Source organism: Clavelina lepadiformis, chromosome 7 (genome assembly GCF_947623445.1).
Source record: "Clavelina lepadiformis chromosome 7, kaClaLepa1.1, whole genome shotgun sequence".
NCBI classification, from domain to species: Eukaryota; Metazoa; Chordata; class Ascidiacea; order Aplousobranchia; family Clavelinidae; genus Clavelina; species Clavelina lepadiformis.
The window spans coordinates 18,204,317-18,231,716 of record NC_135246.1 but is presented as its reverse complement, the minus strand read 5'-3'; the positions used below and the strand labels follow the sequence as shown (position 1 = coordinate 18,231,716).

The following is a 27,400-nucleotide window of genomic DNA, read 5'->3' as shown; positions in this document are numbered from 1 at the left end:
GCTCTAAAGTACAAAAAAAGTCAAAAGTGTAAAACTTTTTAATTTGCATTATTTTCACTTTTATCATTTTTTTCGCTTTTAAAGTAAAAATAAAATAATTCTCGGGAGTTTATCTCGTAAATTTCTTTTTTTGATATTGAATTTTTCAGAGTAATACTGTATTTATTTTTTAAGCAACCTATTCAAGAATTATATGAAAAATTTATCGTCATTCTCCCAAAATACTCCTTTGTGTTCTAGAAAAATCGATGTGAAAAATAGCACGTGGCACTGCTAGTGGTCAATATATAAGCCCTCAAAGCCCTGCCTCAATCCACTTTTGCACACGGCACGTCGGTCGATGAGAAACATTTTGCAAGCGGCACTAAGCAGGATTTGTACTGAGTGAAAATGTTCGGTAAGTCTTGTTTTTAGTTTTATGTGTTCATATGAGTTGGAGTTTCGTTTACACGATCTACTTATTTACGCTTGGTTTGTTTAATTTTGGGATATTTAGGTTCGTAATATTAAACTTTTTATGAGTGTATAGCCTTAAAATAATGGGCACCGGGTAAAAGCTGGACACGACGTAATCCGCGGATCGTCCATGGACGGTTGAAAATGGACGATTTTTGCGTAAGCGTCTGTAATGAAAAGTGGTATATGTTACCTTAACCTGTAAGGTTTACCCACTTACACTACAAAGTCTGTTTCCTTGTGTATTAATTGACAGTGAACTTTGATAGACTTCAGCAATAATGACACAGGAATGACTGCTGTATAATCTGATTATATTTGAAGCTTCTTTGAACGAATACATCAAGATAGAACATTATGACAGCAACATCACAGATACATGTTGCGGCGTTGAACGTACGACTGAAAAGGGACTGAATGAATCAAAAAGCACGCACAAGGGAACAATCGATTACGTCACGCAGTGTTATGCTTCGCTGATTCGATAGACGAGAATTCTATGTCGTACACAATTTTATATTATATTAAGTGATATATTTATCACATAACCTTCCGCAAGAAAATTTCGTAAGTTTTGAAAAAATTCACGATATTTTCTGAACATGATAAAAACAATTCTCGGTGAACAATAATTAAAACAATAGTGTTGATAACAAAAGTCAATATAACACGTAAAATGTAGATTACATAACAATAAACGTTGAAACATAGTTACAATACAATTCATATTGGCAAGAGATTCGCAAAAAGGTGGGTACATGTTGTCCTTAAGTCAGAAAGCAAAATTAGTGTACAAAACAAAACAATGTCACGACTTTAAATAGAAAACAGAACACAGGATGTCATTTGACACACAACGCATTAGCTTGTTTGAGCAGATTCGCAAAATTAGGAAATCGTCAGCAAATTTTTCATCTCACGTTTCTTGATGCTGATTTCCGTAAACAAAACTCTATACATTATTTCTTCTGTATAGTTTAATCTCGTCTTATCATCACAAGACCATTTAATAATATTTCAGCATCTGGTTTTACCAGTATAGCTGTGTGAATATTTCACTTGGAAATACGCGTATTGCAAAATATATATAAAAATTAGTCAAATACGTTTTGTAATTGACATTCAACATAGTGTATCGGTGTTAGCCTTGGGCATTTGTTTAACCTTCGAAAACAACCGCTATGTTTTAAAGCATAACAAAATAACACAAAGAAATATTTCTCTCCGGTATGGTTGAACCGTTAGAGAGTATGGCAACTAAGCCACCATCAATTAAGGTAAACTACACAATAACGCTATAATATATACTACATAGAGAAAAAAACAAACAAAAAATCATTACTGAATGTCCAAATACCGACAAAGTGTTTTCACTGGAGTGCTTTGTTCGTCGGTCATTGTTGCATTCGAAGTTGGTTGAACAAGTCCAGGCAATTCTTCGTCACCGTCGTTGTAGTTGATTTGTTCGAATATCATATTGTCGAGATGTCCGTTGGCTGGATCCAATGAGTGTTGCATGGGTTTTAGACGATACATATCTTCGAAACTTCTAGTCTGAGATCACTAGACTTCTCTCAACCTCAAATTTAATTGTTCATAGGTTGTTCCCCAAAGAAAAGCGTAGTTCTCAGCGATTTCGGCTCTACCACACTTGTAATGGAAATGTCTTCTTTTATCGTCAATTCTTCCTCACTCGGCTGCATCAGTTTGTAATGAAAAGTGGGTATATGGTCCCTTAGCCTGTAAGGTTTACCCACTTACACTACAAAGTCTGTTTCCTTGTGTATTACTTAACAGTGAACTTTGATAGACTTCAGCAATAATGACGCAGGAATGACTACTGTATAATCTGACTATATTTGAAGCTTCTTTGAACGAATACATTAAGATAGAACACTGTGACAGCAACAGCACAAAGACATGTTGCGGCGTTGAACGTAGAAACCAAAAGAGAGAGAATGAATCAAAAAGCACGCACAAGGGAACAATCGATTACGTCACGCAGTGTTATGCTTCGCTGATTCGATAGACGAGAATTCTATGTCGTACACAATTTTATATTATATTAAGTGATATATTTATCACACGTCCATGGACGCTTTTACGCAAAACCGATGTTTTCGCTTAATCGTCCATAGACGGTTGTTGAAAACTTGAAATAAGCTTAAATCAGTATGGACACTTAAAAACGGAAGATTTTTGCATAAGCGTCCATGGACGATTTTAGGATAAGCTTAAATAGCGGATATGTGGAAAGCGTCCATGGACTGTTTTAGGATAGGCTTAACTAGTGGATATGATAAAAGTGTCCATGGACCGTTTTGGAATAGGCCTGAATAGTAGATATTGGAAAAATGTCCATGGACAGTTTTGAGATAGGCTTAAATAGTGGATATTGGAAAAATTTCCAAATTTCCAATTTTTGTAGGTAGGCTATTATAAGTTGAAAGTTTGTTTTCAGTTTTACTCTGGTCTTGGCCAAATTCTGCACTTTTCACTTTTAGCGTGATACTTCAACATGACCATGATAATCTCTATCGTAGGACTAAGGAAAGTCTTCACACGACTTAAACCTGGCACTGATTCCTTATCATTCGATCCCCTGGTTACCAAGCTAGCCTTTGTGCAATTTTGATTGTCACATATTTTTATTTGTTTTTACATCATATTGCTATATGTTTCTACATTCAGATAATTGTCTACGAGTACACAGGTCCAGCAGTGTATAGTTTTGTTTTTGTATAATACATGTTAGGCTATATAACCAAAAATTGTGTAAAAACTATAGATAAAAATTACCTAACTGAAACAAAACTAGAAAACTAAAAAACATCGCTAGAAGACTAGTTTGAGCTACCACTTTTACACTCGCTGATTAATTGAATAAGCAGGAATAACAAAACTAATGATGAACGATTTCATTTGCGTAAATACTGAGACAGATAAGGTCCGGATTCAACACTGAAAAGGTCCGCATTCAGACCGCGGTCCGCCAGTTGAGTAGCCCTGACCTATACCATGCTTAAGCATAGAAGGGCAGTACCGCGGTACTATAGTACCGAATCTCTGTACCGAAATTTCGGTCAGTCCCAGTACTCGTTACTTCTTTGCGTGATTAGTTAAAATTTCAACAAGTATGTGTTCAAAAACACATGTTAATTAATCCTTAATACAAATTGTAGCATCTGTTGATCTTTTTTAATCTAGAAGTGTCAAGCAAAATTACAAACGAGTAACCTTTACCGCAGCAAATATTACATTTGCTGCAGTATCTTTTACCCTTCATTAATCCTAAAACAGTCCATGGATGCTTTCCTCATATCCACTATTTAAGCCTATCCTAAAAACGTCCATGGACGCTTAACGCAAATATCGTCCATTTTCAACCGTCGATTGGATTGCGTCGTGTCCAGCTTTTACCCGGTGCCAAAATAATGTACTAAGCTAGGCTGCGCCAATAAAATCAATTGAGTTTTGCCGTGGATTCTAGTTCTGATTTAGAATTTTAAAGTTAGACTCATAATTTGAAATACCTACGTTCGTAGTTATGATTAGTAGCCTATCCTGTTGTTTTATTATAAACGTTGCTGTATTTCATACTTATTGGCTTACAGTTTATTTCTACAGTGTTATGCTGCTCATGTTTGACTGTTTAATATAATTATTTTATTCAGCTGGATCTACTTTTGTTCACAGTATTGGAACAAAATTATCTCACAGGTATGAATTTGAACATAATTTGCTATGATCAATTTGTCAGTTCTAGTACACAAGTGCACAATCACAGGATGCCTTTGTATTCTAGACCCCAACTACTCAATTTGTGAGGTCGTCTCGTTGTGCATTTGTGTACTGGACCCAATTTGTGTTAGGGATAGTTGGTATATACTTGGTGTGCTTCGCAGTTAATTCAGGCCTGCTGAATTTTTGGCTGTTTGTTTGTTATTTTTGGCATTCTTTTTTACAATTGGTAAACTATTTTTCAATTAATAAATTTATTTGTTTTGGGCTAAATTGGAAAGTTTACAAAATCTGCTGAGGAAATAAAATCTGTAAATGGTTTTTTTGTGCTCGTAGAACGAAATACTTTCAGATAAAAACAGCACATTTTCCAATCAAGTTGTGATTTGTATTTAATTTTACGTTCATTAATGATATATCTCATTATTAATTGTTTCCCTTTCTTGAAATATATTTGTGAACTAGCAGTTCGTAGCAGTGGTTGTTTAGTTCGATTACTTAATTAAAATATGCAAGAACTTTTTTCAGTTTAATAGATTTTAACAGATTCAATAACATAGGCTTAGACTCTGTAGTCACTGCGTGTCCACCTACTACTATAATGCTCATCAGTTACTGTTTGCTTGTCACCTTATAACAGTTTGATATTACAACCAGGTTAAATGGAAATCAAGTTTCGAAATGGTTCTTTTTTGTTTTGTCTGTTCAACTTTTGCTATCGACGGTTTCTGCTCAAGGTATAGAAATGTAATATTGTTCTGAGTTATGCCTGTTACTACTTATGTAGTGTAACAATGTGTGATGCATACGGTAACAAAATTGTTATCTTCTGTAATGGTTCAATATTATCAGTGAACAAATTGGAATGCCTTATGTTTCATTAAATAGATACCACGGTGGGGCCGGTTGGTGAAAGGAGTACAAGCACACCCACAACTGAGCCTGTGAAAGTAAATACAGATAACAATGATGAACTCAGTGTAAAATGTGAAAGTGGGTCTTGTTTTATACGAACGAAGTCTTCAGAAGAGGTTTGTATATGTACATATTTACATGTATAGATATTTACGTAAGTTAGATGGTTTATTTTTTATAGCATGTTGGGATATTACTTATTCAGAAGATTATTGTTTGTATTGCCATAAAATTAGGTAAGTTTTAGTTTAATTTAAGTTTAATTTCCAGAATATTTTGGTTGGTGTCGATTACACAAAGAAGATTTTTGAACAATATCTTGATGAAGATGGAAACTTTACTGTGTCCAGCCTTAAAAACTTCATGGAAAACATTGGATCTCTTAAAGTGAATGGTCATGAAGATCATGATCATGGTGAACATGAAGATCATGATCATGGTGAACATGAAGATCACGATCATGGTGAACATGAAGATCACGATGAACCTCATGACCATGAAGAAGCTCATAGTCATGCTTATAAATCAGATGATCATAAAAAAGAACTTGACTTCAGTTACTTCGATTGGCTCTTCATGGACTACGAAGATGAAGATAAAAAGATGGACTACCCAGATGAAGATAAAAAGATGGTAAGCTACTACTAGCTTGTGTCTTGTAATTCAGTGTGATACTTTTTGCATAACTAAAATTTTCACAAGCCTGTGCATCTACTGTATTTATATTTGCCATTTACAGTGTGGCTCATTGTTTTGGGTTTGTACTAATTAGATGTCTTATCCCTTGCCATGAAAATAATCAGGCTACAAGAAAAATCTTTCGTTGATGAACTCTACATAACCGATAATTTTTTTTCATTCATAGTTGTTGCTATTAGTGTTAGCAGCAGTTGAAAAATCTTGTTAATCATATGACATGTTTCTTTTTTCTTGAAATCAAGCTTAGTTTTGTGTGTCAGTTATAGCTATTCTAGTGGGTTTTGTGAAAAATAGATGGATAGCAATAAAATATACACCAAAAACATTTAACATTTAATAAATATACTATAACACTGGAACTTTAAAACACATTCATTCATTGACAATGTTTAGTTAATAAATGGTCTCTTATCTAAACCATATTAAACATTAGAATTTCATATCATCACCAACCAGGAAAGGTATAACTGATTGTGGCGTTAGGATAATCAGATAACTTACTATCATGCTTCCTATGTTGATAATTCATATCTATGGTATAGCATCTACCCTGTAGCATGATAAGCATTGGATGCAGTGCATGTTTAAATAAGCACTTTCATAATAAGAACTTACAAGGTCAAACCTACTTCAGACAGCACATAAAATATTTTTTGTTTGCTAACGCCATAACGTGTACCAGAAAATGTACAACTGGAGAATATATGTTTGCAACAATATTTGTGTAGTAGCGCCGATGGTGAACAGTTGGTATCGTTGCATGTTTAATCTTGTTTAATAAGCAGTTCGTCCTACTGTACATTCCTATATGCTCGAAATGTTTTTCTTAGAAGTGATGCTTTATTTGCTTTCGTTGTTTGAATTCATGAAGTATGCACTCTTGTCGTTGGTGATGTCTAACAAAGCAAGATCTAGTTGGTTGATAGATCAGAAAAGTTTCTATTGTCTTGTACTTTTTGATTTGTATTAATGTTACAAAGCTGCAGTGATCTATTATTTATTCTTTTTAACCTCCTGGGATTTTTAATGCCCGCAAAATTATCAATAATTATGGCTTGTGCATTAATAAGTTGGCTTCGATACATTTCGAATGAGGAATATTGATTAGGTTAGCTTAGTGGTTCTCTTAACATATAAGAAGAAACAACAGTTCTCGCATTGAAATTATGTCTGCACTGATTAATGATTCATGACATGTTGGCAGTTTTAAATAAAGCCCTGAGATAGAGCCAAATATAACATAAAAACAACACACTTTTCAATCCATAGAAAATCAACCAGGTAGAGATTCCCAAAGCAGTTAATAAATTTGAAATCTTTCGCAACTGCATCTGGTGTGAAACTAGAACACTGGCCATGTTGCATTGAATTTATTTTGTTATTTAATCTTTGAACTTGCACTGGATCGTAACATTTAAGTTTGATCTTAGACTTTGAACTCTTAGACAGGTGTTTTGATTTTGTTTCAATTTTATTTTTCAAGTTAACCACAATTATGCATTGAAATAGTTTAAATGTTTCAGTGCCTTCAAACACCTGAAGATGTCTTGTACGAGTTTTATCCGAAGACTAATGCAGACGAGGTCAGAATAACTCTGTCGGACTTTTCTGCAATATTACCGCGCATCATCTTCGACTTACAATCTCCAGAATGCACCTCTGGATCAGGTAACCTAAACTGCTTGGTTGTTTTTATAGTTGTATGTACTGTAATTCAATATGGAATAAAATTTTTATGATTTGCAGATGAAGAAGAACATCATGAGAGTGAAGCTCCCAAGAACAATCGTGGAGAAGGTTAGTTTTGTTGCGTAATAATGAGCATTGTTCCCTCAAAAGTTTACCTTGTTTGGGTAAATCATAACTAATTCGCTCATAGCAGCATCACACAAGGCCGATGGTTGTATTCAGTTATTAATGCGCGCATACATTGACGCATTGACTTGTTGTGACAGTGTGGGCCATTACTTTGGGATCGGTGGCAATTATCAGCGCGCTCAGCGTGATCGGAATCATCATCGTCCCACTGATGAGCAAATCGAAGTTCTTCAACCGTTTCCTGTCTCTCCTCGTCTCTCTTGCTGTCGGGACCCTGGTGGGAGATGCTTTGCTTCACTTGCTTCCTCACGTACGTCACGACCTTGTCAATAGCTCACTCTGTGACTCATTTCCTGCCTAGTTTCAATGTTTTACTTTTTGTAGACGAACTACAAAGCCGTGTGAAAGTTCTTATTCTGGCATAATTTTGTTGATTTTCCAAACTTGAGCACAGTGCTAGTGAATACTACTTTCGATATCTTAGCAGTGTATTTACAATCATGATGCATCGAGATAAGTGATTAATGGACGCTGTTGCTTCCACGCAGGCGATGGGTGGACACGACCACGGCGCTCATGACCATGGCAGCGAATCAGACGAGAAAGACAAAATCATGAAGAATCTTGTGGCAGTCCTGGGAATATATATATTCTTCGTGTTCGAAAGTGGAATGGGTCTGCTGAGGAAATACCGACGAAATAAGGTAGGGTTGTGTTCATGGTGACGAAGCCTTACATCTGCCAAAGTAGCTGTCGTGTGTATCCTCTTACGCAGGTCACAAGCTAATGCGTCAAATGTCTCTTTTTGGCAGCTACAGTGTTTTTGCATGTTTGTTATACCCAGAGAGAATAGCAACACAAGTACGTTTTGTTTCGTTTTTAGCGCAAAGAACAAGAGTCAAAAGAAAAAAATTTTCCTTCTCCCAGAAGCGACGATTGCTTGATAGTGCACGAGCATGAGTCAGTCGGTAAGATGAGAAGAAAATATGATTGTTTTGGAGCAATCAACCCGACATAAAAGTCATGAAATTGCGATTTTAGTTCAATTCTGAAGGAATTCTTAACTATTTCTTTTTGTCAGATCCTTTGCTGGTAGATTCGAAGATAAAGTCACCAAACCAAGTCGACACATTCGTGGTGGAGTCGCCACACGACAGCGGACTATCACTATCGGTTGGTTAAACGTTGCGAATATTTGTTTATTGGTTCCAACTGTATTGATCTTATCATGTTAGAAGTAGCCGAAGAATGTTGTGTTGTGAGAATAGCGCCAAGTATTCACGGTATTTTCTGTATTAATGTATTCACGTTTCAAGTATTCACGGTTTCTGCAAAGCTCTTCAATAAAAATTTATACTTATCACTGATTGTCCGCTTTGAGGCACTTCACAGACTAAATCTGTTGTAAAACAAATAAAACAAACCACGATTCCAAGTATTACGTACGTCAGTGGCAAGAGAAACAACTTGCGGAATCATAATACTGACTCATTCGTTGGCATTCATTAGAAAATGTTGATGAATCATACCTCACGTATCTGTGTTACTGCTGGGTCGATATTTCTTTGAAAAATTTGTACAAAATTTACTCCTGCTACATTTCCTTTCACTTTTAAAATTGATTTTTTTTTGCAGAACGGCGCTGTGTTAAAATTTCCCAACGCAAGTGAACAGATAGAAGTCAAACTACAGTCAAGCAATGGTGAGTATAAATGAAAACTTTGTGAATGAAATAATCCGATGAAACACGTCCCGTTACTCTAATATTTACCGTCATTAGTTTATTGTGGTTTATACTGGCTGAGTTGGAAAAGCTCAAAATTCGTTCTATTTGTTCCAGGGACCCGCACACCGCCATTTCCGCTTGATTTGGACGTTTGTGAGAACGGACGCGCAAGCGAAGCCTCTACAGGTGATTGGTTGCTTCAGTCGTTTGTTGCAGAAGTAATAAATAGAAGCCAGAAACGTTGCGTGCTGTGTAACACCATTTTTATGTCTCCGGTAGATTCGCCGTCGTCATGCCAACAGCATCACGCAATTGAGACAGCCCACGTGTTGGTGCGTCATCATCATCATCAAGATCACCACCACCACCATCCCGACCTCTCTAAAGCTCAAGGAGTCAAGGACCTGGCTTGGATGATAATTATGGGAGATGGACTTCACAACTTCAGCGATGGACTCGCCATAGGTCAGTCCTCCAGTAAAACTGATGCAAATTCTGGTTGTCTTCGATTGTACCTTACTCTAAAATCGCCAAAAAAGGGGGTTGTCACACCGTCGTTCATTTACTTAAGCTTAGGTTTGCTACTTAGTGCGTAATCACAACGCGCAATCGTCGAAAATTAAATTGAAATTGACGTTGAAGAACAAACAAACACTCCTGGTACGCCACCAAACTTATCATACCGAGTTAACTGGTTGACAGTTGGACTGAGTTTAATTGTGTATCCGATATACGCAGCGGTTAGAGTTGAAGTAATAAACATAGCAAGAACTAATTGATTGACCCGACATATCTGAACCGAAATTACTCTATGGATTAACAGTGAAGCTAAGTTGAACTGGTTAAGCAATAAGTAGGTAGCAAACAACTCCCATCCCACATTCACACGTCTGAAAGCCGTGATTGTGGTCGAATAGTTTGTGGCTTGTGTACTTGTCCTTGTTTGACCCAGTCAGAATGGGAGCAAAATATTTTTCAACGAAATTAAAATTTTCGATAACAATTCACCGGAACTCATTTGAAAAACATACCTTGTAAAACAAAGAGTCAATATTGTCTTAATCGTATTAGAACAACGAATAACAATTTACATAGCGTTCTATGCAAAACAAGAGAAGACAATTACAGCAACTCTTTTCCAACGGTGGGATTTGAAACACTTCAAACTCTTCATCGATCAAAACTTGCGCATAACTGTTCGACGAGGTGGCACAACGGTCACGATAAATCCCGCTTAAACATGAACCGAACATTCCCCGAAATAGCACGGGCGGCCGCAAATCAAATCCCAGATAAGCTGCCAAATATTTTTAGCTTGCCAGCTGGCGAACGACATAACTTCATGATTTCCTGTTTTGCGGTCACATACTGAATATCAGTCCAGTCTGCACGAATTCCCATGCCTTGTGCTAAAACGTTTTGCAAAAACAACAATTATATTCAGTTCAAAACTACTGTAGAAGCAAGTGTCTTACAAAGATATTCACACCAGCTACGCAATGCCCTTCCCAAGAGAAATTAGTCTAAAAAGCCAACGTTGATCACAGGAGCCGCCTTCAGTAGCAGCATCGCAGCCGGACTGAGCACGTCACTGGCAATATTTTGTCATGAACTTCCTCATGAACTTGGGGATTTTGCCATCCTCATTGATGCCGGTATGTCAATCAAGAAAGCTCTCCTTTATAACGGAATGTGCGCTTGTCTCGCTTTTGTCGGAGCCATCATTGGTAAGCCTTCTAAATAGATTCCAATGATCGACTACTAGTGATTATTTACGCTGTAACCAAACTTCAATAAACATTTGTTGCGTTTAGTCCAAATCCTGCTTTTCGGTTTTACAACACAAACCACTGTGCTTTTGATTGACAGGTCTTGTCATCGGAGAATACTCGGTGACAGTGAAGCTCTGGATTCTTGCCATAACCGCTGGCGGCTTCCTGTACGTGGGCCTGGTCGACATGGTAGGTCACATCGAATGATTGTCGATTTTAGTTATTATTTGCTCAATGCCGCGTTAAACTTAAACAAAGTCTCCCTTGTAATGACAAAAATAGCAGCTTTATAGTAAATAGCAACAAATGACTGACAGGTTTGTGAAATATAATAATTAGTATTAGAACCTGTTTAAAGATTTACTTAACCACAATTTGAACACAACAAGCCAGTGCGACACTCATCGACATTTCTTCACGTGTTTCAGTTATCTCAGATGCTCCAGCATTGTGCTGAGGAGGACGGTTTGAGCCGTTTTATCTTCCAGAACGTCGGATTTCTCGGCGGAGTTGCCATCATGCTCCTCATCGCTCTCTACGAGGATTCCTTCGTGAGCATATTCGCCGGCGTCTGACTCATGCCAGTTATGTGGCTTGGCGCCATGCTTATTTTATCTTCTGTATTTCAACGTAGTGGTTCGCGCCGTTGATGCGAGTATGAGTAGATGTTGTCGTGTTTATGGATCAATCATATTCTCAATCTTTTGCGTTTAGATTGATGGAGCTCCCTCCCTGTCTGAAATGCCGTGTCTTTTTTTCTGGGCCGTTTTGGTTTCCTGCCTCGTATAAGCGTGGTCAGATTCAGAGAATTATTTATATCTGGGTTTTCAAAGTTGATTTCCCAAAACTGTTTCAATCGAAGTTTAATAATTTTCGGTGCTACACTGTTTGTGTTTGATTTCCAGTTATCGTTTCATCCTATTTATTGTTTGATTTCACAAGTACGACACACGGTAGCAAACTGTCATGACGTTTATGATGCAATAATACTGTGCTGCTCCTGCATTTCACAAATTCACTAGATTGCGTCATCTTGTGATTGTTTTGGTTTTGTCCTTGTTCGAATGTAGAGTTCATTTGCATTTTGTAAAATTCTTCCACTTCGTATTTGCTTATCAAGCAAATTTTGTGTGCGGGTAGATTTTGCTGTGATATTTGTTACGTTTAGTTAGATGATGTCTTTTTTGTTGGCATCTAGTTCCAATGCCGCTGCTCTCACTGTCGCATTTTCAGCTTTCTGGTTGACGGCTTGCCAGCCATGTTATATTGCTGTATGCGGCCCTTACAATAAAACATATTTGTGGATCTTTTCTTCACACAGTTTTTGTCGTGTTATCTCAGCCCATAGAAAGCCCATATTACAAACAAAAGTACATTCCACAGAGATAGGTAATAGGATGGAGTAGGATAGGATAAAGATAAACGTCTCAGTATTGTCGAGTAGGCCTCTTCTCCGTTTACAGATTCTTAAGTAGTTTCATGTCATGATTTGTACAACTTCGCTTTACCAAAATCCTGTTAGATATTTCTCTTTGTACAACTCTAAACATATTTTCTGCGTTTGTAATATTCATTGAAATACTTCAGTATATTGTCGAGTTTATTTTCGTCTGCTTGCAACATCTCTAGCAGGAGCTTATAAAACAGAGGGTATTTTCTATATTTTCTTTCTGTTAAGGTGGCGAATTGGTGAAAAATTAAGCTCTTCATGAAAATTTTAAATTCTTGCTGATGCCTTTAATGATAATTTTTCTAGACCAATCAGTGGGTGATATGGTCATTTTAACTTGTAAACTACCCTCGCAGATGGCATGGTTGAATGTCCCAAGTCGCACCTATTACTTAAAATTTGGCACAAGCAGGACGAAAAGTGCATTTTCATAGCAAAAATTTTAGCTTTGACATTAACCCTCTGTTACAAGAGCTCGAGTTATGAGATTTTGTCCATGTTCCAATATGAGCTGCCCAATGATACTCATACACTCCGACGAGTTTGTGAAGACGTCATTCGTTCCAATGCAATCGTATTCACAGTCAATGACAAAAATAAACTTTACAATACAATATGTTAGACATATGCATTTTTGATTTGATTTTATGTCTTTTTCCCCAAATTTGAAACTGTTCACCAAAACCCCTGAACAGGAGCAATGGTGGTTAATGGTATGGCATGATAATTTTTATCCTCAGACTGAGAAAGGTTTTTGCACGATTTAAATCCGGCAATGATTCTTCATAGCCAAGGCCCCAGTTACCAATCTAGCCTTTGTGCAAGTTTCGAGGGTCACACTTTGTTTATTTGGTTTTGTTTATAATCTTGCCCATATTTAGAACCGTCCACAAGGCGCAATTAAAAGTAAATGTGGTTAGGGACTTGTCCATGGGTAATACAACGGTATAAAGCCAATGGGTATCGAACACGACACAATAGCAACATATATTGCGAGTCCAGCCCTCGAACCACTCGGCTACCAAGCCACCGTGAAACGTGGCCACCGAGTCCTAGAATCGTGTGGTATTGACGCCAACCGCCATAAAGGTGCCACCACACCGATCGGCATGACAGAGAGCTGTAGCTTCTACAACAAAAAGACCAGAACGTTTGCAGTCGTATGCAACTGAGGTTGTAGGCTAGTCAGCGACGGAGGAACCGTTTCGAAAATGGGTGCGATCAGTGTGCTGGCATGCAAAGTCTCTCACAATGGCACTCAAGCTATGTTGTAGGTCTACCGATTTTTAACACGTTCTGACGTTTGGTTTTTGACAGTGCAGGCGGTCGTATGCATGCTCCCAGTTAAAAAACTAGAGGGACCTACGCCAACCCTGTTGTTGTCTTAACCATTTCATGGTTGTAGTTTTTCACCCCTGAGCCATGGTTTTGCGCGTCAAACACATTTTGGTTGCTTCAACTTATGTTTTGTGGATTTTACTGATTGTATGGGTTTAGCCTAGTGGCCGTGCTAGTTATTACCTGCAATTATTACCTCAGTAATTTTTTAGCATGTTTTAAGCCTTTTGGCTTTGTGAATCTATAAATGAATCTTTTCCTATTTGTTGGTGCGTGCAAGTAGCAACAGGCTTGATTTTTTCCCCATCCCACCTTTGACGAAAAATAAAATGATTGATCGGTCGTTTGAATGCCAATTTATAACAAGTAAAGAAAGAATTGAGATTTCAGTGTGTGCCATCATGCCAAAATTTGCATCCTTGCGCTCACGATTTCTCATCGAAAAGTGCTTTACTTTCAAGTCGGGTTGATTTTGGGCCAGATTGCATTCTGTGAGATGCGTACACCGAAGGTCAGTTTAGCGTGTATTACAAATAGACTAAAGGCGTTATGCAAACTGCGAGTTTTAAAAAAGAAGATACTATGCTCTTTTTTGTTTAAACAGGAAAAAAAACCGAAGTTCAAGCCAAGCTATGGCGCCCCTTCTTATGTTGGATTTGTTTCTTAGCCTTAAATGGCAAATAACTTGGTATAAGTGAAAACAACAATACCCACAGCTTCAATTTTATTGTCTGAAAGTTTCACTCATTTGTTGCTTGTGCAACATTTTTCTTACAAGTCACACGAGCATATGCGCTTCTTAATTGCTTCTTTTTTCAGAACACTCTAAGTAGAATAATTTTAACATTCTAAAGCTGACTATCATTTGCTGCTTGGCTATACCTTTTGTACAAGATGGGAAGATCAAGGTCTCGTTCCCGGGATAGGGACCAAAAGAAGTCAAGGTCCAAAAGGTCGAGGTCACGTGAAAGAAAAAGATCAAGATCGAGAGAGAGAGAGAAGAAGCGAGATCGTCGACGATCCCGGTCAAGAGAGAGAAAGAGGTTTGTTATTTCTTTGTTGCTTATGAAAAAATGTGATTGCAGATATTTAAAAAAATCTTCAGAAATTGGTTGGATGCGGCCGTAGCTATGTCCAACTAAAACGCATTACTGGCCCAAAAATGACATCATTTGTCAATGAGGGTTGCATTAAATAACTTAAAAATATATAACAATTGGGTAAGTTTTAAAACAAAGTATAAGTAAAAAAATATTCACTTTTAATTAAAGCCAAGTGTTATATTTAAGCACATTTTTGAAGCAATCCGCTTGCAGCTACATCTCCCACAAACACAAAATCTATAGTATTACTAATACTATACACAAATGTATAGTATTTTGACACCTTTTTGAGGTATCCAAAAAACCAAATACTATTCATCTCTGCGTGCTATTAGTAAGTGGCAGCAATCGTTACTTTGTTCTCTGGGTGAAAATGATTTGTTTCGGTCAATTTCCACTGACCAGAGTGTTCTCGACAACTTTCTGCTGCTTATTAAATCAAATCAAAGGACTTAATAATCAAGCAAGCAAAGTGTGTTCGTTTTAACAACAAAAACCTCTGACTATGCCTCATGCAGTGTGGACAGCAGGTTGGAGATAGCTGACCAAGTGTGTGCAAATATTTCACTACTTTGTACACTTGTAAGTGGCTTGATATTTCAGATCCCGTCGTTCAAAATCACCCGAATCGAGAAAGAAGAATGACGAATTAAAGTCAGAAGTTAAAGTTGAAGAAGAGGAAGTAGAGGAAGAAGTTTCTAAAAAGAAAGTGAGAAAAGACAAAAATTTTTCCAGTATCGTGAGCTGTTTTTCATTTCTTATCTTACGACCTTGTGTATCGTTGCTTGTGTTTTTGATTTATTTTTTGTCTGAAAAGTTCTTTTAACTTTAGTTGTAGCTCTCTACTTCCTATCTTATTCGACGTCGTATATGTATATTACAAATTTACAATTTATGATTTTGGGCTTCATTGTGCATTGAAACTTTCAGACTCAACCACTGAGTTTGGAAGAAATGCTCTTTAAGAAGAAAGCTGAAGAAGAGGCGGCAGCAAAGGTTCATTTTGGTTTGCTTTTTTTGTACATCCACAAGGTTTTATTTCTCAAATTTAAGATTTGCTGATAACTTGTACCTGAGTTGCTACATTGCTTCAATCATGTCAGATAGACATCTGTTTGAAACATCTCGTTGATGCTGAAACGTAGATATGTTTGGTTGACACATTATTAATATTTTAACTTTTGCTTAAATTTAGCCAAAATTTCTCACCAAAGAAGAAAGAGCAGCGGCTGCCCTGGCGCGACGTCAAGAACAGGTCAACCAGCAGCGTAAGCAATTTGACGAACTTCGAAAGAAACAACGCGATATATTTGAAGAAGGCAAAAAGCAATTAGGTAAATTTATCGTGACGATTAGTTTCTTAACAACGTTTAGTTTTTTTGATTCTGAAATATGTTCCGATATTTGAAGAAAATGTTTGCTAGTTCAATCAGGTTTTCAGTAATCAAGTGATTTGTTTGTTGCTCTTTACCTTTCAAAATTTGTGTCCAGAGGACCCAAGAGATCGTGATCGACGAGAGAGAGAGGAAAGGAGAAGGCAGCGTGCAGCCGGAGAACTTGATGAAACTGAGAAAAGAACAGATAAAGACGCTGGCAAGGAACTGGAGGTAAGGTGCATTGATTTATAACTTTTTTCTCATTTTATAATATTAAGAACGAGATGGTTGACTACTAGGATTACGGTAGCTTCTGTGTTTCATACAGTTTTTTTTTTGAAACGGCGTGTGGTAATTTTATGGATATTGATTCTATGTCCGATAGATTCATCCAGGTTTTTTCTTTTTATTTTTCCTCATAAAGAAAATAATACCAAGTACCAGAGAGAACAATTTGTAAAAACAGGTAATAAATGGAACTAATATTGTTACAGGCAATAAAAGATAAATACTTGGGCGTGGTCAAAAGGAAGAAGAGGGTCCGACGTTTGAATGATCGCAAATTTGTCTTTGACTGGGACGCAGGCGATGACACATCGGTTGACTATAATCCAATGTAAGTGGAAATCTTCCTTGCAAATTTCTGATGGTTCAAACCCTGCTGATGACTATGACTATGACTACTGTTTGTATAGTCGAGGATTGTAAATATGTTAACGACTTTGCACTAAACATTTTACTTTGTAATTCTAACATGTTAAGTTTGGTCTTTGAACTTACAAAATTTGATGATATAACTGTATTGTTTATAAATGCAAGTTATCATTCAAACCATCCACTCTCATTGTAATGCTTTTACTAAAGTATTTTTATTCTATCGTAAAAGTAAAAACTTACCAAGAGATTTGTTTTTAGCTACAAAGATAAGCATCAGGTGCACTTGTACGGTCGTGGTTTCATTGCCGGCATCGATGTCAAATCACAGAAGAAACAACAATCGGAGTTTTACACGGAGCTCATCGAGAATCGAAGAACTGTTCAAGAGAAGGAGCAAGAAAAGTGAGTTTTCTGTTTGTCTACCTCCCTTATACACTCTACTGCAACCTACTCTACATTCTTAGCCGCATTATAGAAGTGAAATGAGCTTTTGATAAACGTGATGACATTTTTCTTCAAATTTTAACTTTCATTTGTAGAAAACGTCAGCGTGGGTTGTTAAAGAAAGAAAGGAAGCGATTATGGGACGATCGACATTGGACTAAAAAAGATCTCAGTGAAATGCAGGAAAGAGACTGGAGAATTTTCAGGTTTGTTTCAAATGCGATGTGCCAGCCAGCTGTCTTAAACTTGGATTAAATTCTCAAAAAGAACCATTTTGAAGATGGCAATAATTTAGTGTGCGCCGTATCCACCTAACTTCCAAAGCAACTTAATTAGCTGGTAGCTTACTAGTCTTCTGGTGGCTATTAAATATCAAGACTCTATGCTGCCAGGTGCACTAGTTGAAAAGACAACGTGTTTTTACATCATGAACAGAATAACATCATCAACTGAATGAGTTTAAAATGGCCTGAGTAGTCCCATCAAATCAACCTCATATTTCTTTCTTTCACACTTAATTAAATATGGTCTTGGTCTTACTCCAACAGTTTTGATTTAGTTTTCTTGATAATCTTGTTTCTTTGATGAAATTAATATGGGCACAGGTCGATGAACAGTAGCATGATTTAACAAGTTCCGCTATTGGATAAAGCGCATACTATTTAGACGATATAAACTTCTATGGCAAAAACCTGCATGTTTGAATTTTATCCAACACCACAGGGAGGATTACAACATCACCACGAAGGGAGGGAATATTCCGGAACCTGTTCGAAAGTGGAAAGAATGTCCTGACTTGCCGTCAGAAATACTTCAGACTATAGAAAGAGTCGGATACAAGGTAAAAAAAACTTCTTTCTCCAGGGACTTCTTTTTTTATGAACAACAGAATAATATGACCAACGGAACAAATTCAAACTGACCTGATAATTTCATCAAAGTTCCCAAAAATTTTCCAATACTAAACTAAATACAATCTCAGTCATATTCCACCCGGCGATGGTCGCACTCCAATACTTTTTAGTGTATTTCCATGTTGGTCTAATCTTTTTGATAAAATTGTTGTTGGCGCCTCTTCCATCTACTTTGTACTGATTTCTTCATAAACTACTCGTCTGTTTTTTCGCTGGTAGGAACCCACACCCATACAGCGTCAAGCAATCCCAATTGGCTTTCTTAATCGTGACATCATAGGTGTTGCAGAAACCGGTTCCGGCAAAACCGCCGCTTTTCTAATTCCGCTGCTGTCGTGGATTACGTCACTTCCGAAAATTGAAAGGTAAACTATGACATCACAGTCGTGTAAATTGGTGAATTACTACATGTAAGTTTCATTATCTCAATCCATCCTCATAGTGGCCAACTGTCGCTTTATTTTCAAATAAAGTATGAGTGATTGAAATTAATGCATTATCTCAGTTTACTTCTTTCCTCCTAGACTGGAAGACGCGGACAAAGGTCCATATGCGATCATCCTCGCTCCCACTCGTGAACTCGCCCAACAGATCGAAGAAGAGACGATAAAATTTGGCAAAGAGCTCGGAGTCAGGACAGTGGCTGTCATTGGAGGACTCTCCAGGGAGGACCAAGGATTTAAACTGAGGATGGGTTGTGAGGTGGGAGCTACGTCATGTTGTTATGAATTATTTTGAACTTGTTGGTTATCTTTCACTTACGTTGTCTTTAGAATCTAATTTCTATACGTTGTTGCGTGTTAATTTTCATCTTTTGAAATGTCTTGGTTTAATGTAAGAAACTTTTGATAAATCACTTTGCTTCGCTCCGTATCCTTCATGGCAATCATCACCACGTTTTCTTTCCTGTTGGGTTTTACCCTTCTTTCGCATTATCCAAATTTTTGCCACCAGTTCATTGTGAATTGGCTTTATCTTACGTTATCTTTCTCTTACGCTGTCTGTGGCATTTAATTTCTATACGTTGTTGCGTATTAATTTTTATATTTTGGAATATCTTGGTTTAATGTTAGAAATTATCTTTATCTTAAGTTTTTGTCAAACTTCTCTCCTTCCAGATCGTAATTGCGACTCCAGGACGATTGATTGACGTTTTAGAGAACCGTTACATCGTCTTAAGTCAGTGCACATACGTCGTGCTGGATGAAGCGGATCGTATGATTGACATGGGATTCGAACCCGATGTCCAAAAGATTCTAGGTAAAAATCATAGCATTCGATGTGGCCACTGACTGATCAGTCAGTTGACTTTGTCTCTCGCGGAGAGTTATCAATAACTGGTAATATTAAAATATTTGATAGCCAGAATTTGGTTGTTGTGATGACGTCGAATGATGTGTTGTTGAATTATTGCCGCATAATTATGTTTGCGAATTCGCAAGTATGTTAGGTTTATTTTTATCGTCCACAGAACACATGCCAGTGACCAATCAGAAGCCAGATAGCGATTCGATTGAAGACAAAAATATCATGAAGTCCAACTTTCTCTCAAAACATAAATTTCGGCAGGTTGGTTCAAGAATTTTTAAACGAATTTAAAGTCAGTTAACTTCGTGCCGGTTAAGCCTACATTAGCTGTAGCAGGTAGTACACGCTATGTCTCGTATCAGATCTCTGACGGTACAGTACAATATCTCGACAAAAACTCAATCACGTTTCGTAAAGTCTTGTTTCAATTCCTTGAAATTCTCCGCCACAGACCGTCATGTTCACCGCCACCATGCCGGTGGCCGTTGAAAGACTGGCGCGCACATATCTTCGACGACCTGCCATCGTGTACATAGGGTCGGCCGGAAAACCGATTGAACGCGTTGTACAGATCGTGAACATCGTCAAAGAGAATGAAAAAAGGTAAAGAACAACAACAATCTCTCGTTTTATTCATTTCGTGTTCCCATATACACAATTTGTACGATCACAGCACGGTGCAAGGCGGTAGTTTAACCAGCAAGTGCTTGTGGGTCTTTTTGCTCTTTGCAAAATGACGTGCACGTTTGACGCGAATGTAATGTGCGTGAGGAAAATTGCTCAGTGTCTTTTCGTTCGGTGAAACAATGTTTTGTGCCTGTACGAAGAGCATTGTGCAGTCTTTGCCGATAATTTTGATTTATTTTTGACTACAGAACCACAGTGGTCTTAATATCAACAGTTAATATCACAAAAACATTTACGTTGTAGTCAAATGTTGTTATCATCGTTTGAGATATATACATTGACAACTTATATCATTTTAATTCCAGGAAAAAACTTTTGGAGATTCTTGAAAGGGGGATTACCCCGCCTGTCATCGTATTTGTCAACCAGAAGAAAGGTTGCGACGTGCTGGCCAAGTCTTTGGAGAAGATGGGGGTAAGTTTCATTTTTTGCTCCGATAGTAATGCATTTTTTGTTTCTAAAAAGTTTTACAAGCGCCAGTAACACTCTATCTAACGTTAATCTTAAATAGTAAAGTTAAATCAGCCTCTTGGCGTGTCCAGGTACTCAATTAAACAACTCTATTTTTTTTCTAGTACAACTCCACCACGCTGCACGGTGGGAAGGGTCAGGAGCACCGCGAGGTGGCGCTAAGTGGGCTGAAGAGCGGGAATAAAGACATACTTGTGGCAACTGATGTCGCTGGTCGTGGTATCGACATTCAGGATGTCTCCATGGTGATCAACTTTGACATGGCCAAATCTATTGAAGGTTTGTTTTTTGTCGTCTCACAATCAGTCTTCTGTTTCTTACGTATCGATGTGCTCTGTGTATTGTTATAGTGAGTTAATGTCTTTACGTAGCAAAATTCAGAAAAACGTGGTTCAGTAGTTCATCTTTATTGTTTGTTTTCATGTGTAAATAATCCTGTTGAACGCAGAGCTTCGACTTAACATCACTATTGTGTCTCGCCTCAATACCTGTCCCCGTAAACTTTTCGCAGATTACACACATCGCATCGGACGTACCGGTCGTGCCGGTAAGACCGGTACCGCCATTACATTCTTGACACAGAGCGACGCAACCGTATTCTACGATTTGAAGCAAGCTTTGATTGAAAGCCCGGTCTCGAGTTGTCCTCCGGAACTTGACCGTCACCCGGAAGCCCAGCACAAGCCTGGAACCATCTTGACGAAGAAACGGAGAGAGGAGACCATCTTCGCCTGAGAGGAGCTTTTTATCACTTTGATGTTTAAGAACATTTTGTAAATCTCGGGAGTCGGCTTATGAAGGATTTTTGTTTCAGTTGCTTCCCATCATACCAAAAATCGATTTTTGTTTATAACTTAGAAGTACGTCACTATAAGGAGTTTTTCTATGATGCATCAAAGCACCTGTCAAAGTGCGCCATTTCGCAGCAAATTGAAATTAACAGCAACCAAACAGATTTTGCAAGTCGTTCATATCTGATGACTTCATTGTGTTAGTCAAGCATGTGGAAATCTTCTCCCAGCACACAACACTCTGAAAACAACAAGATGTCGACGCACAAGCGTCTTTGGCTTGTCACTGCCACCATAGCCCGTGAAGATAATAAAGAATTCGGGCAGTGTGTTTTATGCAATGTAGGCTAATACAATATTAAACGTATTTTAAGATATGGTCGACTAGCTAGCAGTGGTGGCTATTCAAAGAAATATACCAAATAACTTGCATAGATATTGTAAGGTTTGTTGTTTCCCAGCCAGCCTACTACATGTAAAGGTTATTTAAAATTTGTGGTTGGTTTTTGGGCGGCTGTAACCGGTTTTGTTGTTGATTAATAACCCAGGCACTGGAAAAATATTCATAACGTATTAAATTTAAGTTTATATGTTGCTCGGCACAAATTAATAAAAACTTCTTGACTCAAATAAAGCACTTAAGAAGGCGACGAACATCAAAAAATGCCATAAAATCTTTGTTTGTTTTATTATACAGTGAGTTTACTAAAAGACTGATTACTCGAAAAATCCTCCATGGGGCTCTCTGAAACTTTTTATGTCAATTTAGTATGCTTTGGACTACCATTCCATAAAATGCCATCAAAAAACATGATTCAAACTTTTTTAATAGAGGTGCAAAATAAACACTAGAATTTTTAGCTTAAAACACCCAATTTTAGCTACTTTCATGCCAGTTTTGAGCCTAATTCTGCACGCGACCTGGGACATTGAAGCACGCCAACTGCTATGGTAATTCCCAGGCTAGAAGACAACACCAACCATGCTGCCTTCTGATGGGTCTAAACAGGTTTTTAAATACGTCCAACAAAATCATAGAGATCTTAGTTTTAAGTGTTTGACGCCTCCTTAAGGAGCCAGTCAGAACTAGAATAATGCGATTTCCATGAAAACACTGGACGTTCTACATCATGCTTTAAAAACTAGCTTAGACCAATCAGAGGCCAGTGCTGCTTTTCATTTCGAGAATTAACCTGGAAAATGACGTGTTACAAGCTTCCAGGTCGCATGCATAAGTTAGGCTAAAATGTGCTTAAAAGTTGATGGAATTTGCCTTTTTAGCCCGAAGTTTTAACTTTTAATTTTCCGAGCCATTGTGGGTACCTAATACTATTGGGGTCCGTTGAAATAATTGCCTAAGGCGTGGATTTTTTGGGGTAATTGTATTTTTATTAATTTCAATCTATAATAAAAAAAAAAGACAACAAGAAGTTAGCTCTTTTATCAAGGTTGGACGAGCCTTATCCAACGTTCAATCTATTGACAGGAGTATTTCTACTGCGATTAGAATGTAACTGATGTTCTGTTATCGGCAGCTTACCATAAGATGTCAACTTTCAAAAGATGTCTAATACATGACTTTGAAACCAAGATAATGTTATGAGAGACACATTTTGTTGAATTTTATTTGGCATAAAACGAATACCACTTCGACTTAAAATCATAAAATGAAACTTTTGCACATGGAAATGATAAAGAATTAATACGATTAACCAATGCAAACAACATTGCAAACTATGTGAATGCGCTACACAAAACGCCCACTGTATATAACTTTAACATGAAAAGACAGTCTTAGATAAGAATAACAGGGAACAAAAAGCTGAAGTCTATCGCAAGTGCTTCCAGTATGATAATTTCTTAATGCATGAAAAAATGGTCTAACACTTACGCACATCGTAATGGTGTTTTAATAAGATTAATATTTAATTAAAGGAAGACCCTTTCCTCTTTTAGTGATTTGAATGACGTTTGCTCTGTTTATTCTCTCTGCAGTGAAGTTCGTTTACGTAATCGGGTCCTGTACAAAATTAGAATTTCGAAAAATTAGGTACAGATATGTGAGAAGCGTTTGTTTTACCTTAACAAACAGCTGCTAATTCAACACATATGTAACACTTTAACATACACAGGCGAAACATTCTGTAAAACACAGTCATCGCCTAATTGCAATGTAGTCTAATTTACCCAGGCAAGCGGCGTACTGTACAACCCGTGCGATATGGGTCTGCTCGTGGACCCCGGTTAAAAGGTGGGACATGGGGCCGGACCCATAAACGATGACGTCTTCAGCGCTGTGGGTTTCAGCTTTCAGAGGGACCGCGCTCTGGGGTCTGTACCACTTTGAATCTGGGTAATAAAAGAATACGTCAACATGTTTTTTTCTGTAGGTTATTTAGCAGCACAGAAGGTCAACGATCCGGCTTCACATATAGGCTACAATTCGTTTGCAAGTTATTATTGACCTACTGTTAAACCGATTTCAAGTTGGCGCATAAACATTCGGTGATAACAACAGTTCGCGATTTTACATTTAGAGTCAAGAAGTTTTTAAATGAATTGTATTAAAATTCTCTTGTTTCCTCAGCTGTGATTCACGTTAATCCGATTAAGTAAATCTCGTGCAAAAACACAAGTTATCAAATAAATTAATTCCCTTCACCTGCAACCCATGTTTCTACCGTCTGTCTGCTGGCTCTGATGTTATTGCCACTAGCAGCGTGCCCTGGTCCGTTTCCGTAAACTATTGTCGTGTAAAATTTGCCGTCCAAGGCCTCGTTCGGTCGTTCTTGTCCTGGAGCAAGACCTGTGAACGGAAAATGGGTCAGATTATTGTGTAACTGTGCGTTCGAGATAGGGCCGAAAGGGATATGTGTTTGTTTCGTTTAAAAGTGAAAAAGTTTGGGTTCTTTTCAAGAAACGAAATATATTTTATTACAATAATCCGGTTAGTAAAACGCTGGGTATAATACTGCATTGTCGATACCCTTTAACTGACAAAAATATACCGGATTTTTGTACAGAGTGTGTTAAAAAATTGATGGTGCCTTTACACAGTGAAGATTATAAATAAAAATCTTACCAAAAATATTGCTCCCTCTGAAGCCGTTCGCGCCAAACATGAACATGTGACCGTGGTCAGCTGACACAATGATGATTGTTTCGTCAGAGTCTGTCAAATTTCGGGCGACCTTTGATTGAAGAAAAATAAAGCGTTGTCAAAGTCACTTGTACAGTGACCTACTGGAAATAACGAATACTGCAAAGAATACGCGTAATAATTTAGATTAAAAAACATATTTTCTTCAAGAATTAAGGAAAAATAAACTCAGTTTGAGCAAACTCAGGTTGGTTGGATAATAACCCTTATACGCAACGCAGAGTAAAATGATTTGCTAACTGCCGCCAGTGATATAACATTTACCGCCAATGCTTTATCCAATTCGTGAAACTCTTCTAGAGCGAACTTTGCTCTTCCTTCGTGATGAGCTTTGTCCAACATCCCGCTCTCAATCAGGAGGAAGAATCCTTTGTCGTTTTTCCTCAGGATTTTTATCGCCTAAAATTTAAACGCGTTTGTTTTAAGATCTACAGAAAATATCTGATAAATAATATAATTAACGCTGTTCAATTAAAATGAATGATTTTCAAGTACTGTACAAATATTTCATACTCTTATCTTTTAGACGCCTTTGTGTAGATGATGTTTACCAAAAACTTATTCAAATGGCCGGTAAAAGAGAGTTAACTCTATAACGAACCTTTTCAGTCATCTCGGCCAAGGATGGTTCCCCGCCCTTATCCTTGTCCCTGTTCAGTGAATATTGCATCTCGTATGGACTGAAGAGCCCCATCAGGTGGTCTGTGGTTTGTGGGTCGACCGCATCAAACTGAGCTTTGTTCCAAACGTAACTGCATTGGAAAAGATATTTTGAAACAATCTGAAGTATAAGACTTGAAGTAAGAACAACTTAAAGAAAACATGTGTATAAATACATAACTGAAAGGGCATTTTCTTTTTTAAATTTAGCGCCATTTTTCATTTAGCGACTTCAGTTCAAGCCAATGTCCCTCCAGAGCGAAAACTAAAAGAAAATTTCAGAGAAGAAGAAAAGGAACAAGAGCAAGAGCAAGAAGAGGAGGTTTTCCACCACCAGGAGGAAACACTCACCTCGTTCGAATGTGTGTGCGGCGAACCTCTTGCTAGACCGGACAGACTCTCTCCAACTTTCTGCCCTCAATGCCCGATCGTGTTACACAAATGCGATTGTGAATCGGACAACGTCAAAAGGACGCACAAACACAGACAAGGTCACTGCTCAATATGCTCGTTTAAGTACGTGTCGGACGCATTGATGATGAATCGCACTGCACCAAACTAAGGACAGAGGTAAATTGTATATATTTTGTTCCTTATCTTTACGTTCTTTTTTTTCGTTTGCTTATGGATTTTTTTATCTCTAATCACCTTGAATTGACAAGGCCTGAACGACGCCACGAAACGCACAGCGCTTTTTGCAGAACTGCGGAAGTCGAAATCTCACGTAATTTGTCTCCAAGAGACACGCTCACGGGCGAATAACGAAATCAATTGGCAAAAAGAATGGGGTAATACCCAATCGATTTTTAACTCGGCGCCTCAAAAAAGGTTACCCATCAAAAGGTGTAGCCATACTAATCAACCACCCGGCAATAACAGTAGAAAACCAAGAATCGGATTTGGAAGGGCGCTTATTAGCAGTCAACTTTAAAATTGGCAACGAAAAAATTAAAGTTATAAAAGTTTACGCACCAAACGTAACAAGCTCGAATTTCAAAGATAACAACAACTTTTTCGATTCGCTCCCGCAGTGTCTAAACGAAAATATCCCGTGCATATTAACAGGTGATTTTAATACTGTGGACGACCCCGCACTCGACAGAGAACCGCCACAGCATGGTCATTGGAGAAAAACAACTTTAAGTAGCGTATGCCAGACCTACATTCTCCAAGACCATTTCCGATCTCTGTACGGCAACATTAGAAGTTTTACAAGACAAGACGAAAAATGAAAATCGCGCCTAGATAGATTTTATTTATCGACGGAATTGATACCATCCGAAATCTGTCAAGAAAACAGCGTTTTTTCCAACCACTCAAAAGTAACGATAAGTTTAAATGTCTCCCCCCCCCCAAAGGAAAGGGTTTTTGGAAAAATAATATCGAAATTTTTCAAGACAGTGAATTTAAGAGTGAGTTGCAAACGCGCTGGAACTTGTGATGCTCCTTACAGCCAATAATTTATGAAAACCCAAATCTATAGCGGAAAAACATAAAGAACCGTTTGAAAACCTTAATCAAAAAGCACGCTAAAATTCGTTCCACCGCCTTAAACCGCGACGAAAAACAGCTCTCCGAGGAATTTGAAAATGCAAAACTAGCAACAACTCCACAGCAACCAAGGTACTTATAAACAGTATATAGAAACCAAACGCACATTGAAAAAGCACAAAAGAGAAAAAGCGCTAACTCGAATTGCCAAAAACGCTCCAAAAAAAGATCGGGTCGCGCGAATTTTACGCCCACTTCCGGAAATGTAAAACGCAAACTTTTATCAGCGAACTATACAATGAAAACTTTTTACCAGTCAATACAACCAAGGAAATGTTAGCGGCCGCACAAGATTACTACTCAAACTTATACGCAAAGGAAGAACCTCACGAAGAGATGCAAATCGATTTTTTAGAATTTATT

General features: G+C 37.7%; 3 protein-coding genes across 4 annotated transcripts; 2 read left to right on the top strand and 1 right to left on the bottom strand.

Annotated features, from left to right (window-relative positions):
* The first annotated feature begins 240 nt into the window (after nt 1–240).
* On the top strand, nt 241–12,450 carry LOC143465829 (zinc transporter ZIP6-like). Of its 2 annotated transcripts, none has more exons than XM_076964324.1 (17): nt 241–397; nt 4,131–4,176; nt 4,855–4,934; nt 5,086–5,228; nt 5,383–5,745; nt 7,335–7,479; nt 7,558–7,608; nt 7,767–7,939; nt 8,178–8,333; nt 8,513–8,597; nt 8,711–8,802; nt 9,265–9,331; nt 9,470–9,541; nt 9,635–9,820; nt 10,903–11,082; nt 11,225–11,316; nt 11,556–12,450. In XM_076964324.1, exons 1-17 carry the CDS (start codon nt 391–393, stop codon nt 11,700–11,702), a joined length of 2,085 nt encoding a protein of 694 aa, XP_076820439.1. In that variant the 5' UTR covers nt 241–390; the 3' UTR covers nt 11,703–12,450. The 2 variants fall into 2 exon arrangements, with proteins under 2 accessions (XP_076820439.1, XP_076820440.1); XM_076964325.1 differs by lacking the exon at nt 241–397 and adding an exon at nt 440–496.
* A 2,288-nt stretch (nt 12,451–14,738) lies between these two features.
* Nucleotides 14,739–22,102, top strand: LOC143465828 (putative ATP-dependent RNA helicase DDX23). The gene is made up of 17 exons (XM_076964323.1): nt 14,739–14,958; nt 15,622–15,727; nt 15,949–16,014; nt 16,214–16,352; nt 16,510–16,625; nt 16,889–17,010; nt 17,310–17,453; nt 17,591–17,701; nt 18,219–18,336; nt 18,629–18,774; nt 18,934–19,111; nt 19,528–19,669; nt 19,881–19,978; nt 20,169–20,320; nt 20,710–20,818; nt 20,980–21,154; nt 21,387–22,102. Exons 1-17 carry the CDS (start codon nt 14,810–14,812, stop codon nt 21,608–21,610), a joined length of 2,295 nt encoding a protein of 764 aa, XP_076820438.1. The 5' UTR covers nt 14,739–14,809; the 3' UTR covers nt 21,611–22,102.
* A 1,516-nt stretch (nt 22,103–23,618) lies between these two features.
* Nucleotides 23,619–26,339, bottom strand: LOC143466211 (alkaline phosphatase, tissue-nonspecific isozyme-like). The gene is made up of 7 exons (XM_076964847.1): nt 26,320–26,339; nt 25,428–25,578; nt 25,091–25,225; nt 24,749–24,857; nt 24,329–24,472; nt 23,854–24,015; nt 23,619–23,686 (listed from the first exon to the last, which is right to left on the bottom strand). The coding sequence occupies exons 1-7, from the start codon at nt 26,337–26,339 to the stop codon at nt 23,619–23,621; spliced, it is 789 nt and encodes a 262-aa protein (XP_076820962.1).
* Between the last annotated feature and the right edge of the window lie 1,061 nt (nt 26,340–27,400).

Bases quoted from the DNA above. Each gene is read 5' to 3' on its own strand.
- LOC143465829 (XM_076964324.1), top strand. The intron at 9,332-9,469 runs GTGAGTATAAAT...TATTTGTTCCAG, and splicing joins CAAACTACAGTCAAGCAATG to GGACCCGCACACCGCCATTT. The intron at 9,542-9,634 runs GTGATTGGTTGC...TGTCTCCGGTAG, and splicing joins CGCAAGCGAAGCCTCTACAG to ATTCGCCGTCGTCATGCCAA.
- LOC143465828 (XM_076964323.1), top strand. From the start codon at position 14,810: ATGGGAAGATCAAGGTCTCGTTCCCGGGATAGGGACCAAAAGAAGTCA. The intron at 16,015-16,213 runs GTTCATTTTGGT...GCTTAAATTTAG, and splicing joins AAGAAGAGGCGGCAGCAAAG to CCAAAATTTCTCACCAAAGA. The intron at 20,819-20,979 runs GTAAGTTTCATT...TTTTTTTTCTAG, and splicing joins AGTCTTTGGAGAAGATGGGG to TACAACTCCACCACGCTGCA.
- LOC143466211 (XM_076964847.1), bottom strand. From the start codon at position 26,339: ATGGCTACACCTTTTGATGG. The intron at 24,858-25,090 runs GTAAATGTTATA...CTTCAATCAAAG, and splicing joins AATTGGATAAAGCATTGGCG to GTCGCCCGAAATTTGACAGA. The intron at 24,473-24,748 runs GTAAGATTTTTA...TTCCGTTCACAG, and splicing joins CAGAGGGAGCAATATTTTTG to GTCTTGCTCCAGGACAAGAA.